This window comes from Canis lupus, chromosome 9 (assembly GCF_048164855.1).
Source record: "Canis lupus baileyi chromosome 9, mCanLup2.hap1, whole genome shotgun sequence".
Classification (NCBI taxonomy): Eukaryota; Metazoa; Chordata; class Mammalia; order Carnivora; family Canidae; genus Canis; species Canis lupus.
This window is the reverse complement of record NC_132846.1, coordinates 25,562,669-25,581,432: the sequence shown is the minus strand read 5'-3', so window position 1 is coordinate 25,581,432 and position 18,764 is coordinate 25,562,669. Positions and strand designations below refer to the sequence as shown.

The 18,764-nt window shown below is 35.2% G+C and overlaps 1 protein-coding gene across 3 annotated transcripts in view; it reads left to right on the top strand.

The window, feature by feature from the left end:
* The window catches only part of MDGA2 (MAM domain containing glycosylphosphatidylinositol anchor 2), a 784,495-nt gene that overhangs the window by 510,781 nt on the left and 254,950 nt on the right, over window positions 1-18,764 (top strand). For all 3 annotated transcript variants that reach the window (XR_012036556.1, XR_012036555.1, XM_072838458.1), the window contains exon 5: window positions 1,432-1,564. Coding sequence is in view for 1 of the 3 variants with exons in the window: in XM_072838458.1 (XP_072694559.1) it covers window positions 1,432-1,564 (133 nt within the window). In the remaining 2 variants the exon portion in view is untranslated. The remainder of the gene's footprint in view (window positions 1-1,431; window positions 1,565-18,764) is intronic.

Here is an 18,764-nt window from a genome sequence, read left to right as displayed (position 1 = left end):
CTTCTGATTCTGTGTACTTTAAGTCCCTTGACTTCCCCTGGAACTTGTCCGCCTCGCTGGTCCTCTGGGGGAGGGGCCTGTTGTGCTGATTTTCAGGTGTTAGCACTTGGGGGAGCTGCTGTGCCCCTGCCTGGTGCAGGGCTCAGTGGGGGTTGTTTACCCCGTGAGGCCCCAGGAGGAACAGCCCCAGTGGCAGGGCCAGCTCTGCAGCCCTGGAGCCAGCTCCCGCAGCAACTACAGAGCTCTGGGTCTACAGGGCCTGGAGGCTCCGGGCGGGGCCGCTGATCTGCTCAGCTGGGGCAGGAGCGTCCTCGCTGTCCTGGGCCCTCCCGGCCTCTGCCTGTCCCAGGGGAGGCCGGATCCTGGGCTGTGTCCCGGCGCCCTGTGCTCCGGAGCCTGCGCTGTTGGATTCGCGCTCCCGGGCCGCGCAACCCCCTCCGCGGAGCCGCCCCCGAGCCCCCCGAGCTGCTCCGGGTCCCGCCGTGCGCGCTGCAGCCCTTAGGGAGCTCGGCGCACTCTCCCGGGGCGCAGGTGTCTGTTAGTGTCACCGGGAGCCCGAGGGCATCCCTGCCCTCCTGGGTCCTGCTCCACCTCCCCGCGAGCCCCTTTCCGCCCGGGAAGGTCGGTGCAGCTCCTGCTCCTCCGGGACGGGGCTCTCCTGTCCTGGGGACACTCGCCCCGGCCTCAGCCCGGCTCCTCGCGGGGCCCCTCCCCCTTGGAGGCCTTTTGTTTCTTTATTTCTTTTTCCCTGTCTTCCTACCTTGATAGAAGCCCGAACTCTTCTCACTGTTGCATTCTAGGTGTTCTCTCTTTAATTCTCAGGCTGAATTCGTAGATTTTCAGGATGATTTATTTGAAGGTTATCTAGGTAATTTGGTGGGGACAGGTGACTTGGGGACCCTACTCTTCTGCCATCTTGCCCCTCCTCCCAAAAATATTTATGTATATAAAGTTAATTGCCTGTCATTAGATTGACTTTGATAACTTTGTTCTACCAACAGTGTTTCATTTATTGGCTCTTCTTCAGAATCCATTCCTTTGAAATCATTTCATGTGGAAGTCTGCATAGATTGCAGCATTTGTTGAATAAACTCCATTATTAAGTACACTGTTCTGATCTTTGCACAATAATTTGCATAACTACCACCAGAAATAGATTTCTCCCCCTAGGAAGCTGGTTTGCAAAGAAAACATTATGAATTTTCATTGTACTCTGTTAGTTTCTATCTCTGGGCACATTACAGTATTATTTTTAAATGCGTGTTTTTTGGTTTGTTTTTTTTTTTTTTTTTTTTTTTTTAGGGCATTTTCCTTAAAAAGATAAGACAGTCTGCCACATTTTGAAAAATACATGATTTAATACAAATTTAATGCCATTCATTCATTTTGGTTACCATTGACTTTTTCTAATGACCTTTTCTACATTTTCAGGGTGAAACCAAGATCTTAAAACTAAAGAATCTTCGACCTCAGGACTATGCTAATTATAGCTGCATTGCTTCAGTGAGGAATGTATGTAATATTCCTGATAAGATGGTGTCATTTAGACTTTCCAATAAAACAGGTATGGAGCGATCTCTCAATGTTTTATGTCTGTTATACACAACTAATGTTTAAAAAGGTTAAGCTTCATATAGACCAAATGATTTCTGTGGTATATGTGGGAACAAGTCATCTCTGCTCCCCACCCCCGAGAAGACTGTGATATCTAAAATGCTATTGGTAAATGCACACTGTAAAGTTTAATTGCAGTATGTTCCCATGTAGTGTTTGTTTATGTAACATACAAAATTATAGTTCCTTAAAATTGTGTATTCATAAATGTCATAGTCATGGCCATATCCTTTTTAAAGAACTTCTGAGAAATATTAAATTCTCCATATAAAAATTTATGGTCTAAATTGCTAAAAGTGTTTTGTGATTCCAAAGCTAAATAAAAGAATCTCTCTCTTACCCTGTTTCAAGTCAAGAAAGTTAATTGGTAATTTCAGGTAGGTGTTTTTAGGAAAGTATTTTTGTAGAAAATGTCAAAACATTAGCATGATTGTGACTTAAGTTAGTCTGTGTTTAGTAATAAAGACCTCAGAATAACTGCAAGCATATTAAGGAGGAATTGCTAAATGAAAGAGCAGAGAGAGAGCGTGGGAATGGATTGTCTTTTGCACGAGTGTGTGCAAAGAATCACCATAATAAATTAAAATTTGAGCTGGTTTTGAGAAACTTTCAGTGGCAGTTAATGTAAATTTTTACTTTCAAATAATGTTATTAAAATAGTTTTAAAAATAATTTTCTTGTTAACAAAAATCTCGCAAAGTGTGGGTTTGGTGTGCCTAGGTATACGTTTTGATTCTGCTGCTTATTAGCTCATGGATCTTCTGGAGCAAATCGCTTCATACTTATTTGTCTTGGTTTCCTCACAAAATTATAACGTTGTAGGGAAGAGTTAATGAGTTAAGATACATAAAGCACATGGAACATAATTTGTCAATTTTCCAATAGAAGGAACTTTATTGGAAGACGGGACTTTATTGGAAGATGAAGAAAACATGTGCTCAAATGTTGATTCCTCAACATAAGTTCCATTGAGTTGTTAAAATTTTGAAAGATAATTTTTAAAATGTATTCATTCATGTATTCGTCAGAGACATATTGAGTTCCTATTATGGGTCTGCAATGATACTTGCTAAGATGTAAATTGCCTTATACTAGAGAAAAGCTTTAGTAAGAGAACGGGTAAAAGTCATTAGTGGAAGGTAAAAGAAGAATGTGGGAGATTAAAATAAACTTTATTAAGAAGGATGAGAAAGGCTTGCAGGAGAGGGCACCTGGGTGGCTCAGTGGTTGAATGTCCGCGGATCACGGGGTCCTGGGACTGAATCCCACATCAGGCTCCCCCCTGGGAGCCTGCTTTTCCCTCTGCCTATGCCTCTGCCTCTTCTTTGTGTCTCTCATGAATAAATAAGTAAAATCTTAAAAAAAAAAAAAAGAGGGAAACTACGTTACAGGAAAAAGATACAAATATAAAATCTAAGTGGACCTAACACATGCAAGGTTAATAGTCTCATTTCACTTAAAAAAAGAAGAAATAGGATATTGAGAAATAAATATCAGAGGTTAACATAGAAGAAATGGGTGTAATTATGCTGTTGTTCTTGGCATGAAATACTTGGTGAATTATTATATTATAATAATTATATTATTATAATTTTGTTTTTCTCAGTTTCTTTAATGTATTTTTAAAATACACATGATCCAGAGAGAAAAATTAGAAATAAAATGGAAGTAGGTCCTATGGGATGGGTAAAGGTATTCCAGTAGAATAAGAACAAAGAGAATAGGTATATTATTACATATGTTACAACTTTGCCCTTGAGCTGTGCTTTATTACTTTCAAAAGTATTTCACATTTACTATCTCAGTTTATCTTTATAACTACTGGGCTGTAATCAGGTAGATTTTTTTTGTGTTTTGTTTGTCTCTTTTATCATGTCTTTATCATTCGACCTGTAACACACTGGCCTATATTGATTAAGGTATCCTCTTTAGATTGTTTTGAGAATGAACTAAATCAACTAGAAACAACATTTCTTTAAGGACTGGGAGGTACAATAAAATCATACTTAACATTTTTTCTGCTACAGGAATGTATATTTTTATTAATTGTCAAAGTCCCACAGCTACTAATGAGTGGGGACAAAATTTATCCCAATGATTGAAGAGTTATTTTAAATAGGAGACTGACTAGCTATTCAAGACTTTTGTGGAGCCAGAGAAAATGAACCTAAATCTCAGCTAGAGTTTTATTAGGAATAAATAAGCACTTCTTTTCCTAAAGCTGAAAGAAGATTACCAAGAGGTGATAGACTTTCCAATTCCTGAGCTCTTATAAAGCAGCTGGGTGACTTTATTTCTGAGGTGATTTTTTAACAATTGTCAGCTCAGAAAACAAAGACTCACTCCCTGTTCTCTGGAGAGAGTGCAGTAACTCTGTAATATAGATGTTTTAACTCTTCAGCTTTCTGTTCCATTCTTTATTTTTAGGCTAAAGTGTTGTATATCTAGACTGAACTAACAAAATAACCTATTATTTTTCTTATAAATTATCTCACAAAAGTTTTAGATTAACATTCACTGGAAATGAACATTTGGGTTATGGTAAGTAATTGGATTTAAAAATATAAGCTGGTCCCTTTTGTGACTCTTCAATAACTATAATCAAACATGTCATGTGCCTGGTGCTTTACATATTCAAACCAGGTTTGCTTCAGCATTTTTCCCATCTGGTTGTGCTCAAAGTTGGAAGAGTTGGTGCATTTCAAATAGGTAAAAATCATTGGGGTAACTCTTAAATTACAGCAGGAATAAATTAAGCTTTCACAATCTTCATGCAAACACGTCTATAAACAGACAAGTGCATACCGGCTAGTCCATTGCTTTCTAACACTGGGAGAGTATCAGGAGTCACCATTGCCATAATCAGTGTGAGACACAGATACTTTTTATGGTCTCACTCTTGTGACTCTTTAAATAACATAAGGTCTTATTTTTAAATCTTGGTTTGCAAAATGTCAAGTAAAATGTTGAAGATATTGAGAGGGAGAACATTCTATAATAAATATTGTGGTATGTTTGATTACTTTTTGTTAATTAGTATGTTGAAGGTAACTTTGGAAATAATTTTTGTAATGGAGATGAAATAATTGACTTAAATGTATTTTTGGTAAAAATAAAATTTTCTTTTAACATCTCTATAGTAAAGGAAATTTTAATTGTCATCAGTGTATTGACTTGATTTACACAATGCCCAAATGACATAGCATATGAAGATGGGAATAGTGTCTGCTGTAGATAAAGTATTTTAAGAGTTTTGCAGCAGAACAATAGCATCATGGAATATAGTTTTCTGGGCCGTTCCCTGTACCTGCTGAATTAGACTTTCTGTGAATGACCTGCAATACATATACACTTTAAACCACCTTTAAACCACTGTAAATGATTACTTTGGAAACAGGTTTGTCTGCATTGTTAGGGTGTTCTTCACGAATCCATTCTACTTTGTGAATAGGAACTTTTTTTTTTTTTTAAGGTCTATTTTGGTAGGTCTTGTGTGGTTCAGTCACTTAAGCATCTGCCTTCTGATCAGGTCATGATCCTGGGGTCCTGAGATCAAGCACCGTGTTGGGCTTCCTACTCAGTGGGGAGTCTGCTTTTTCCTCTCCCTCTGCCCTCCCCTCTGCTTGTGCTCTGTCTCTCCCTCTCAAATAAATAAATACAATCTTTTTTTTTTTAAAGTCCATTTTTTTATAACTGCTCAGAGAAGCCCATGTTTAGATGTCATTTTAAAAGGCAATATCATCTGTAGGTTTACCAACATGTTTTCTTAACTTTCCTACTATGATTGACATTATAGTAGAGTTTAAAATTGTATGTCTACCATGGAGTATCCAATCCTTTGTTGCCTCCTGTTGATTACTTGGTATACTATGAAAAATTCTGTGTCACAGAAATGTCATGATTTATCATAGCTAATCTAGCTGTCTTAGAACTTATTATGATAATTCAAACAGTGTTATAAAACCAGAGGCGTTAGATTTATTTCTTTATCATCATAAATTTGTAGCAGGGTCCAAAGTTTGTTTGGTTATTTTTCTCCTCCCATTTGGAAGCAAAAGAATATTAGCTCTTGATTGATAAATTCTCAATGTGGCTGCATTTTTCTTCATTAAAACAGGACTTTGTTTTATTTGTAAATTTAGAATAAATTTGTAAATTTATAAATTTAGAATATTGATAAATATAAGTATATATTTTAAATTATCACAATTATGGTAAGTGAATATTATATATTAAAATTTCTCAGATTATATTTCTAACATCAGAGCGTATAGAAATTATGATAAAACAAATTTATTTTAATATATTTCAAGCACTTATATGTTGATGTCTCATGGTTTCAAAGGCAAATAAGAATTAAGTAGTTTACTTATATTAGGATAAAAAACATCTTTTATATCTGCTTGAGACATTATAATGCATTCGTTCTATAAAGAAATGGGACAGGTGGGGCTAATTTTACTTAATTACATAGGTCCTTTGATTCAGGATGTTCACACATAGCATTTGTAAAAATTATCTAATTATCTTTTTTTTAAGATTTTATTTATTTATTCATGAGACACAGAGAGAGGAAGAGACATAGGCAGAGGGAGAAGCGGGCTCCCTGGGGGAAGCCTGATGCAGGACTTGATCCTGGACCCCGGGATCACGACCTAGCCAAAGGCAGATGCTCAACCACAGAGCCACCCAGGCACCCCGATAATTCAGATTTTCTAAAAAAACAGTATTAGTACTATTAGAAACACCAACAGAACACACGTATTGTTGATAAGCTGTCATTAGAGAATGTTTCCTCTAACTCTTTTGCATGAATTTTGAAATTCAGAAGCCTTAGATTCAAATTCTGATTTTCTGAACTTGGAGATGTTATTTAGCTTATCTAAATTTATTTTTCCCCTTCCTAAATGAGGATAAAATAAAGTTTCACCTTATTCGGTTTTGTAGGCTATCAATGCTATAAAATGAAAAACTTTTTATAAAAAGTATCTGGCACATAATAAGTATAATATATAGTAGCTATAATTGGGTTGTTAACCTAGATAATAGAAAGAAGGAATAAAATGGTACTATCAGTAATCATGGTGAGATGGTGACAACAATCTTAGATTTTTTGTTAAGACAAAATACAGCTTCAACCATTGATGACTAATCTTGAAATAAATTCATAACTTTTTATAAATTACTTTTAGCAGTAGGCAAATTATATTTCTCAGAAAAATCTATAGAAATGAATACATATTCTGGTATATTTCTATCTAAACTATTATTGGCAAAAATGTTTAACAGAAATAAAAATGTTATTTTGTGAAATTAATAATGGTATATAAGGAAAATTGGAAAACTTTGCAATTGTGTTGATATGCAGCAGATTCTTAATCTGAGTGCTCATTATTTCCTAAGGTAATCAAACTGATATATGTCTTATTCTCATTAATGTATCTTCAGAAATGTGAAAATACAGATGATGACTAAGCAGTGTATCTGGGGATAGAAGCAGTGGTCATTATGGGGTTTCAACTTTGGTCTTCCTGAGACTGTTTCCACAGCAACAAGGTGACCCAGATTTTCCAAAATCCTATTACCATAGTAACAAGAAGTTTGCATGTTGTTGCGATCTCCCTCCACCTGTGTATTTTGTTGTCCTAACAATGCATTTTTCTGGTTAGTTATATCCAAAGTTATACTTGGACCATGAGTTCTTGTATAAAATATTCCTCATGAACTATCAACTCTCCCAGAAGGCATCATAACCCAGACACAGTAGATATCTAAAAACAGAACAAGAATAAAAAACACTTTTAATCAATGGAAAGGAAATGCTGTATATTCATTAAAATGTATGTAAGTTATTAGCATGCTATCTTCCAACTTAACACAAATACTTTGGAGCATATCAAATAGTTTGTGTTTTAGCAAACATCTAGAATAATTCATTGGTAAGATTTTTGTAACTTTAAGGAGTTGCTATTTTTCATATGCTATTATATTATACTTAAACTGAACAATTTGAAAATTACTCATAAGAATACAAAAGTTCAAACCATGTGTTTTATAATATTTCCTTCAGCAAGTTGAGTGAAGATATGCTAAAATGAATAATAGGATTTTTATATACCTGAAAATAATTAATTTTTAATTTCAAACTGTTTCTAGATTATGGATTTGTAGACCATGGGTAGTACTTTTCAAAACTCTCTTGTTCCATTGAAACTGCCCAAATTGCAATATTATAGGTACTAATTAAATTGGTATAAATGCATTTTAGACTTTTTCATGGTTTTTGATTTTACTACACATAACTTCTGATACAGAATATCTCCATGATCATATACCAAAAAATTGAATTTATAGATTATTGACTCTCATGATGAAGATACAATAATTTCCATTAGTGTGTGTACCTAATTCCATTATTTATTAACTTAATACTATAATTGATTATATCAAGTGGTGTCCTTTAAGGTAACCAACCATCCCTGTTTGCCTAGACTCCGTGAAAGTCCCATCCTAGAAAACTATAATCCCAGGCAAACCAGTGATCTAATTCAACGTACAGCCTGCCTCCATATAGGATACTAGTCTTCATTACAGTTGTTAATGCTGGTGCATATAGAGCTTTGAGCAAATCTATGTAAAAAAACTTCAGTGAGAAGATCTGGGTGTGGACCCTGGCTCTCATCAATCTGAAGTGCTATGACCAATTCTTTCAACTGTTTGAACTTGCTTTTCTGCTCAGTCATGTTGTTAATGTGCTCTGAGATGGGTTTCAGTTGATGAGAAGACGAAAATTCACTCCAAAATGTTTCATTTTTATTTAGCAAGATAACATCAACAACAATGAAAACTTAGATGAAATGAGATGGCTGCAAAGAAGTAGAATGCAGCCTCTTTACAAACAGATACTCTTAAATCTGAAGGCCCATGCAAGAAAGGTTCAGGTTTACACAATTTAAGAATTGTGCTGTTATGTTATCATTATGCTGTTATGCTTTTATTTATGGAGCCCTCCATTACTATTCAGGAAAAAGCGAAGCTAATAATCTCTGAACCTAGTGCACCTATTTGAAGGAATCTTAGCAAATATTGTGCTTCTAATATTTCCTGTACACAATTTAAAGGATTCACTGGCAGGGAGGCTTTAATGTTCATCAAGAGAAGATGCATCCCTGGCTATTGTCCTCCCTCAAGCTCTAAAGCATTTAAAATTATCAATTTTGTTTTTACCTTGTTATACATTTTGGTAAGTTTAAGTAAGATTAACCATATTACTCATAGGATTTAAGGCTCTGTGGTGTGGCTAAATTGTAGCCTTATGGTCACTTTTACTATCATGGAGTCATGGGAGCCACAAGTAGCCATAATTTAAAAAGTTCACATTGGTTCATAAAGACTTTTAGTTAAATTTGAAAGAAAGAGAGAGAGAGAGAGAGAGAGAGAGCCTGTAGTAATTTATACAGTAGTAAGGTATCTAGTGTATTGTTAAGAGGGACTGGAAGCTGAGAGGAGATTGGAAAATGGGAAATAACAGACAAGCTGAGCATCAGAAATGCATTAACATCAATCTTTTGATTTTAAGTCCAGACATAACATGTACTTTTGGTTTGCTATTGTGGCAGTTATTTCCAAAGCATCACAAAGATCTCAGCTGTTCCCTCAATTTCCATTTTCTGAAAGTCTGTTTTAAGAACTACTTTTTTTTCTGATAGTGACATACTTCTGTTGATTTATTTGCTACTGTTGTATTCCCATAGAAAATAGGTATGTCCAATTGTTTACTAATATGCTTTAGTTTATCTTTTGAACAGCATTTCTTTCTGTCAGCTCCTCTTAGTCACTGTGCTTTTTGTTGCTGTATTGTTACTACTTGAGCATTTTATTGGCTGCATCTTTTAATCACACATGATCCAGTGTGTGATTAAATGTACAGGCAAGTCAGCAGCATTGATTTCTGATAGACACATTATGTAATAGGAATTTATTGATGATAGCTTTGGCCTCTTGTTTTATTAATGGCACCCAATATCCTGATTTGACAAGACTGGATGTTATCAAAAAAACAGAAGAATAGTTTTCATACAACTGTCACATCTTTTTACACCAAAGTTTTCACTTTGGTTTGGCAATCCAGCAAAGTGCTCAGCCAAGCAAGAGGCAGGGTTTTAGGTCAGCCAAGGAAAACACTACAAAGTAGTATTTTGTCTCTAGCAAAATCCAGCAACCCTAGTTTGCGTTAGTTCTAACATGGTGAGATATAGGCAATTTCAGATAGTTTGACGTAACAGGTAACAGGAGGTAAGAAATTCCTTCAAAATGATTGTCACATATTAAATGCAAATTTTAAAATATATTTCCAGGGATCCCTGGGTGGCGCAGCGGTTTGGCGCCTGCCTTTGGCCCAGGGCGCGATCCTGGAGACCCGGGATCGAATCCCACATCAGGCTCCCGGTGCATGGAGCCTGCTTCTCCCTCTGCCTGTGTCTCTGCGCCTCTCTCTCTCTCTCTCTGTGGCTATCATAAATAAATAAAAAATTAAAAAAAAAAAAAAATAAAATATATTTCCAAAGTGAAGAGAAAAAAATTAAGCACAACAGGAAATTGAACAAACTACTAGGAAAATGAGCAGTGTAATATGTTCTTGTTAAATTTCTCTGGGATTAAATCGACTAAGACTCTTACTTAAAGGGAGCAAAAAGGGGGACAAGAAGATAAACTCCTCTTCTTATATCTTTCCAATTCACCTGATGATGTTGATCAGGAGTACTTAATAACTCAAGGCTTGCCTCATTGCATATTGTCTTTCAACTTTAAGTTTAGTTCAATCTGATAAAAATTGTAATATGTGTATCTTTTTCATTTTGGAACCATAAGTAAAAAGCAATATGGTGTGACATCCATATATTATGACACTATGGTTTGTAGAAAAATATGATACTACTTTTCAAGGAATCTGAAAATTCACTGGCTATATAGTGTCTTCATGTTAAACATTGTTTTGTGTGTTTAGGCAAAATGTTGAATATGAATATAGGCATAGAAAATATTATTATAGATATACTGATCCACAGTCAATGTAATATGGATTTAATTTTCTTTTTTTTTTTTTGCCGGATTTAATTTTCAAGTTACTAAAGATTTAAATAGGCAAATCAATACATATCAATATTAGGAATTTGAAGAAAAACAAAAAAATCATTCAACATTGAAAACAAATGGCATTTGTATCTTCTGCAAAGACATTTCAGCAGTTCATAATTAATCATGTCAAATGGGAAAATGTGGATTTACTGAAATTTATAGTGAAAATATCAGAGCTAAAATGTAAAAGCTATGTTTCCAATAGCTTTGAGAAATAAAATACTGTCAGGACATTTTGTATGTACATTTCTTATGTGTAGAGAGGAATTGAATTCAGAGGCGATTCAGTCAATGTTTTATCTCTCATATTAAAATAGTATTAAAAAGGTTTTATTGGCTTTTAATCTTTCCTTAAGCAACATTCCATTTTGTGCAGCTTATTTAGTTCTTTACACATGCTACATTACATTATTATCTTATTCAAAAAATAAATACCTCCCTTATCATGTAGCAGCATTGTCCTAGAACATGGCAGCAATATATTTAAATATTCTCCAAGTGTCTGAAATCCCAAGATAAGAAGTGTAGCTTGTTTAATGGTTAGACTTGAATTGACTCTCGTTGAAATTAGATCTGTAATGACAATGTTAAGCAGCAGGTACTGTTTACAGTATGTCAACATGATACCATAGTGACACCTCCTACAAGGTCTATAGTTTAAAATTGTCATTTTCTTCAGGGTAAACCAGAGTTGCATGGCTTTGTAATCCAGTCCAGTAAAATGGCTCCTGATCACACACAAAACTTGAAATTCAATTTTTCTACTTCACATTTATTTTTAACAAATTATGCTCTGATTCTTTAAGCCTTCCTTTTTCTTTTTTTTTAATTTAATTAACTATGGGGAAGGAATATCAATATAAACCTAATAGTAAGAAAAATACTTAATACATCTGCACTTGAAAGGGTCTCCTAAAAACACATTAGCCCTTTGTAAAAAAAAAATCTGAAAAATTCTAGGGTTTCCCAGGAAAGATTTTTTTTTTTTAAGATTGTATTTATTTATTCATGAGAGATACAGAGAGAGAGGCAGAGACACAGGCAGAGAGAGAGGCAAAGAGAGAGAAGCAGGCTCCATGAAGGGAGCTCAACGTGGGACTCGATCCTGGGTCTCTAGGGATACTCCCTGGGCCGGAGGCAGGCACCAAACCGCTGAGCCCCCCAAGTATCTCCCCAGGAAAGATCTTAATTTAATATTAAGGCATTCTTACCTACTATAATTAGATGCCTAATTCAGCATTTCCAAATGCTCACATGTCCATTGGAGGCTAGAGCAGAAATCTCAACTGCTAGGTTGGAAACAGATACTTGCTAAGGGCTGAGGAACTCATGACACTACTGATCTGGGTTGTGACCCAATTCAGGCAATCAAGATATGATATCCTATTCTGTAAAACCACTTCTAAAATCCAACCTAAATAACTGTTATAATATTCAAGTGTGTTAAGTACAGATATATGTATGATTTTCTTATTTTATTTTTTATTGTCCTTTGGTCTACTACTGTATTCAGCAAAATATGACCACTTTTGTCTTTCACAAAATAGTATTTCATAGCAAACTTTAGAAGCATCGGCAGAAATATTTCTCTCTCTCTCTCTCTCTGCATCTTATTACTAACATCTAAATATATGGATGTATTACTTCTTTTCTTGCTTTTTAAAATTATACCTTCCTATTCAAGCATTTTGGGGAGAATTGTTGAAATATATGGAGGCTTGGTTTATCTTTGTGACCACACTTACTATGCCATGTAATAATGCACTTATTTCTCTTTCTCTTTTCTTACTGGCAGATTGTCAACTATCACTGTCTTTCTTCATTTTTCTGTCTCATGAAGCCTTTCTGTGTTTAAGTTCCTCCCCCTATCCTCTTAAAATCTGAGAATTTAAATTAGCTGATTCCATAATAGTAATGTATAAGTTAGGAGTAAACACACCCTGAGCAATGGCCTAAGAGCCTTTTCCAAAGACTCTTAGGATTCAGGCTTTTTTTGTTTGTTTGTTTATTTGTTTTTTTGTTTTTTTTTTTTGTTTTTTTTTTTGTTTTGTTTTGTTTTGATTCAGGCTTTTTAATTGTGACTTAGGTGGTTCACAAGTCCTTTTTGCCTTATTTTCTGAATTGTAGACATTTCTAGAAGTCCAACTAGCAAACCACATTTGTTTTTGCCCTGCCCATGTTTTTATAATGTAATAATGGATGATACTAATATTACCTCTTCTTTTTGTTAAAGAGGCAGCACTAAGTCTTCCTCTGGCATAAATATCATCAAGAATTCAGTTAGAACTTAGAAATTATCAACCTCCTTTACTTCACTCTTGAGTTTATGAACAATGATTTATGTTCATCTCAAGTCAGACTGCCTAAATTAGAATCCTACCTCCCCCATTCACTACCTATATGACCTTGGGCAAGTTATCTAAACTATTTCTTAGATTGGTAATAATTAGAATGGATAATAATAGTACCCATCTCATACAATTAAGTGAGTCTATATAGGTAAAGGGTTTTGAAGAGGGTCTGGCACATATTAAAAGTTATAATCGTCTCCATCTAATCTTTGCTGTATCTTGGATCTAATTTAGTTGTTTGAATAAAGTGAGTAAGATGTGTCATAAGATTAAGAGACTGCATGTCCAGATTTTTTCATAATCAAGATTTTTTAATCAATCTAGGCAGTCTATTAAGAATTATTTATTAGAATTCCCAGGATGTTTAGAGAGGCAAACAGAGGCCTAGTAGGGTTAAATCTATTGAGCATTATTCTTTAAGATTAGCTATGAGCCAATCTTAGTCAAAAAAGCTAAAAAATAAAGTTATAGAATCATAAAATGATTCAAAATAGAGCACTATAATACAGTGTCTCTCAAGCTGGGTAATAAAAAGAAAAAAATTAATCTCTATCAGATCAGTAAGAGAATAACCAATAAGAGAGTGCTTTTTTTCATGGATCCCTCTGTGTTATATTCCTGGTTTTAGAAATACCAGCTGCCCTCATTTCAGCAGCTGTGGTAGCCAGAACAGAATTATTGTTTTGTTTGCTTTGCTGCTCTGGTAAGGCTTCAGTATTATAGCTGCAAGATCCACACCAGATGGTCTTAGAGGTGATGTCTTTATCTGTTCTGCTGCTACACTATATCACTCTTACAGAAAAGCCTTAAGTCCTGATTTTTTAAGCCCATATTGAATTATCTACAGACTATCTTCTTATGAAAAAGGCCATTCTCCCTTTATTTTAGTTTTAGGGATATAATTTAGCTTAATCACATAGTTTATTAATAATAATGTACATGTCATAACTGAGCAAAGACTTAAGTATAAAAAAGTATGGATAATATACTATATTCATTTCATATAAGTAGCATACTTAATTTTGATAGAGAAATTCCTTGTCATCACCTTGTTAGTAATGTAAAGCATGGTTAAATTTAGATAGATTGAACAATGAAAGAACTGGCAAGTCTTTAGAAGTAGTATTTTTCAATGAATGACTCATGAAATCCTGAATCATAATGTCACATTCTTTCATATTATTATCTTTTTGGGTTAAGTTTATAATGAATAGTTAGGGCTTCAGTGAAATTTCTGTTCTCTAATCTTTATTTTTTTTATTTTTTAAATTTTTTTTTAGATTTTTTTAAATTTTTATTTATTTATGATAGTCACACACAGAGAGAGAGAGAGGCAGAGACATAGGCAGAGGGAGAAGCAGGCTCCATGCACCGGGAGCCTGACGTGGGATTCGATCCCGGGTCTCCAGGATCGCGCCCTGGGCCAGAGGCAGGAGTTAAACCGCTGCGCCACCCAGGGATCCCTCTAATCTTTATTTTTATTGTTTTTTTTATTTGAGTACAATTGACACACAATGTTACATTAGTTTCAGATGTACAACATAACGATTTGACAAATTTATACATTACCACAAATCTAGCTACCATCTGTTATCATACATCACTACTATAATATCACTGACTACATTCCTTGTTCTGTGACTTTCATTCTTATGACTTATTCATTCCATAACTGGAAGCACATAACTTCCACTTCCCTTCACCTATATTGCCCATTCTTCCACCTGCTTCCCCTCTGGCAATTGTCATTTTGTTCTGTATATTTTGGGTCTGATTCTGCTTTTTGTTTGTTTATTTGCTTATTTGTTTTGTTTTGTTTTTAGATTCCATATATGAATGAAACCATATGGTTTTCAGTCAGACTTATCGTACTTAGCATGCTACACTCTAGGTGCGCCTGTGTTGTCTCAAATGGTACGATCTCATCCTTTTTATAACTGTGTAATATTCCATTAATATCACATCTTCCTTATCCATTTGTCTAATGATGTACACTTAGGTTGCTTCCATATTTTGACTATTATAAATAGTGGTACAATTAACATAGGGGTGCCTATATATTTTCAGATTAGTGTTTTCACTTTCTTTGGGCAAATAGCCAATAGTGGAACTTGGGGGTCGTATGGTGTTTCTATTTTTAGTTTTTTGAGGGACATCCATACTGTTTTCCATAAGAGCTCTGCCAATTTGTAATCCCACCAACAGCAATGTGAGAGTTCCTTTTCCTTCAGATCCTCGAAAATACTTGTAATTTCTTGTCTTTTTTTAATTTTAGCTCTCCTGACAGGTGTGACACAATATTTTATTGTGGTTTTGATTTGCATTTCCCTGGCAATTAGTGATGTTGAGCATCTTGTTCTCTAATCTCTAAATTTTTAAAATTATTTTTTAATTTAAATTCAATTTGCCAACATATAGTGTAATACCCAGTGCTCATCCCATCAAGTGCCCTCCTTAGTCCCCATCACTCAGCTACCCCATCCCCCCATCCACCTCCACTTCTGCAACCCTTTGTTTCCCAAAGTTTGGAGTCTCTCATGGTTTGTTTCCCTCTCAGTTTTTCCCACTCACTTTCTCTCCTTTCCCTTATGATTGCTTTCACTATTTCTTATATTCCACATATAAATGAAACCATATCATGATTGTCCTTCTCTGATTAACTATTTCACTCAGCATAATACCCTCCATTTCCATCCACATCAAAGCAAAAGGTGGTGATTTGTTCTTTCTGATAGCCCAGTAATATTTCATTGTTTATATAGCCCACATCTTCTTTATCCATTCATCTGTCGAAGGACATCATGGCTCCTTCCACAGTTTGACTATTGTGGACATTGCTGTTATAAACATTGGGGTGCAGGTGTCCCAGGATTTCACTACATCAGTATCTTTGGGGAAAATACCCAGTAGTGCAATTGCTGGATCATAGGGTAGCTCTATTTTTAATTTCTTGAGGAACCTCCACACTGGTTTCCAGAGTGGCTGTACCAGTTTGCATTCCCACTAACCATGCAAGAAGGTTCCCCTTTCTCTACATTCTCTAATCTTTAAATTGAAAATTCTTTCATTTAATGAAATATTATTGAGCAATTAATCTTTGTGAAATTATTTTCTGGGTGTTGTTGGTACGAACACAAAAAACATCACCCTTTTCACCCTGATATCCTATTCCTAAATATCTCACAGTGAAAGAGTTGAGGTAAATTCTCTAATTGTTGGAGTGGAGCTTCAGGGGTGGATGCTATAAACAGCTAAGGTCTTATAAAGGAGGAAGTAACTCTATTGGCTTAGACAAAAAAAAAAAAAAAAAACAAAACAAAACAGAGGAATGCAGTGGAATTGATATTGATATTTGACCATGATAAAGTACTTGACCACTGGTTTACCAGGTGGATTAGCACTGGAAGAGAATTCCAGGAAGCTGATAATAGTAAATTCATTCTCTACTGATCTTGTGAAGAGCACATCTTTTCACACTAGCACTATTATTAACCATCTTCTATCTTCTATATGAACAGGAAAATTCCATGGACAACAAATTCCTTAGTTGGAAGTGTTTTTTAGCTTAGATTTCTCTTCATGAATGATAACCTTCTGGGATTTGGCTGTGGGAGATGAATGCTTCAATTCTTATAAACTTGAATGAAACCAAATTTTGCCAACATTTCACATTTTGGCAAGAATAGTTAGGGATTGTTGACCAAAGGGTGGAGATATGTGTGGTTTTTAAAGTTGTTTTTCATCACGATTCCGAAGGTTTATGAAGACATTTTAGGCCATTAAGTATTAGAATCCTAACTATTGACATAACTTATTGACTAAAATAAAGCTTTTGACTTTATTGTCTTTTGCTTACCTTAGAACACAAGCTCCATTTCTAATTTTTTCATTATCTTGTTCAGTGATTAGATTCAAATGTATATAACACTTGTTCTATTTTGTAAAGTTTCATTTTATTGAAGAATATATTTTGGAAAATTTCCTTCCTCATTTTGCTCATATGGCATAAGTATCTTGAACAGGGATCATAAATGCACATAACTTCAGAGAACAGGCAGGTGATGTAAATATATGAAGTTACCTAAGACAATAGGAGTAATGGGGAAGGGGCTGGTTCTCTTCCTGTTAGGATGTGAGCTTCTGAGTGCAGGGATTCTTTGCCTGTTTTTTCCACCAATAAATCTCAAGTGCCTGTTACAGGGACTAAATACATATTAGGTGGTCAGTAAATACTTATTGAATGGACAAATGTGTTGAAATCTGTTATACTAGGGAAAATAAGCAACACACCTAAAAACATTCCTTCCTAAAAACAGCAACAACAACAACAAAAGATATTATGCCAACCTGTTTTGTAACCCTGTTATTATGAGCTAAGTCTCTTCTAGGAGACTTTTCTGTAAATTTCCATGAAGGAATATACTTGCTCTGCCTTCTCAATGATTTCCAGATATATTCACTCTGTGAATATTAACATAATGAGAAATGCATGTTGGTTTCAATATCTGTAGCAAAGCCTCTCTCTTGAATTAGAGACTATTTATGAATACTGTTCTGAATATTGCCACATCCTAGAGCATTGTTTTAAACAGAATTTCTCAAAATGATATCATTCCTGGACTTCATGAGAACAAATCAATATGTCAACAATGATAATATTTGAAGGGTAACCCAATTAAATGAATAGATTATTTTCAGTCTTCAAATCAACTTCTAAAATATTCTTTTATTTTTACTATGTGAAATGTTCAACCTGTATTTCAATGAAATGTGTGTTGACAATGGATCCCAATGAAAAGACAGTGATTCCTGCATTTCAGTGAAGTGAGTAGTTCTTCTAAGAGAAACTTTTTTCTGTTCCTCGAATCTGTAAGCACAGCTTAAGCTGTATCTCACCACATAGAAAGAAGCTGGACTTGGTTTGTCTGTCATCTGTATTTTTTTTTTTTTAGTTTAAATAATGTAGGATCAGGGGATCCCTGGGTGGCGCAGTGGTTTGGCTCCTGCCTTTGGCCCAGGGCGCGATCCTGGAGACCTGGGATCGAATCCCACGTCGGGCTCCCGGTGCATGGAGCCTGCATCTCCCTCTGCCTATGTCTCTGCCTCTCTCTCTCTCTCTCTCTGTGACTATCATAAATAAATAAATAAATAAATAAATAAATAAATAAATAAATAATGTAGGATCATAGCACAGAAACAGGAAGTTAATCATATGCATTTTTAATCCCCTTCCTTCAATTCATACTGTATTTATTCTTTTTGTGCCTATACCCTAATGGATAAAAATGCCTCCAGTCACCACTCATTCATTTCTTAGTCTTTCTTTCTTCCTTCCTTTCTTCATCCTCCCTGCCTTCTTTTCACATTACCTTCATATAACCAGCTGTTGATTGCTGATACATGGAAGGATAGTCTAGCAGACAGTGTGTAAGCCCTGCCTTCTCATCTTAACAAGTTGTGGAGGTTACTACTATTTCTTTTGACAGGCTCCACATTCAGTATTCTTCTGTCTAAGGACTTTCTCTAGACTCAGTAATGTGTTCAGTCAATAATGAGGTTGGAAAGCTCAGAACCACAGAATAATCCTCATTAAGTAATGAGGTATGGGAGTTGGTAGACAAACACCCCACCCAGCCTTCTTGCTCTTCACCAGGAGAGCTC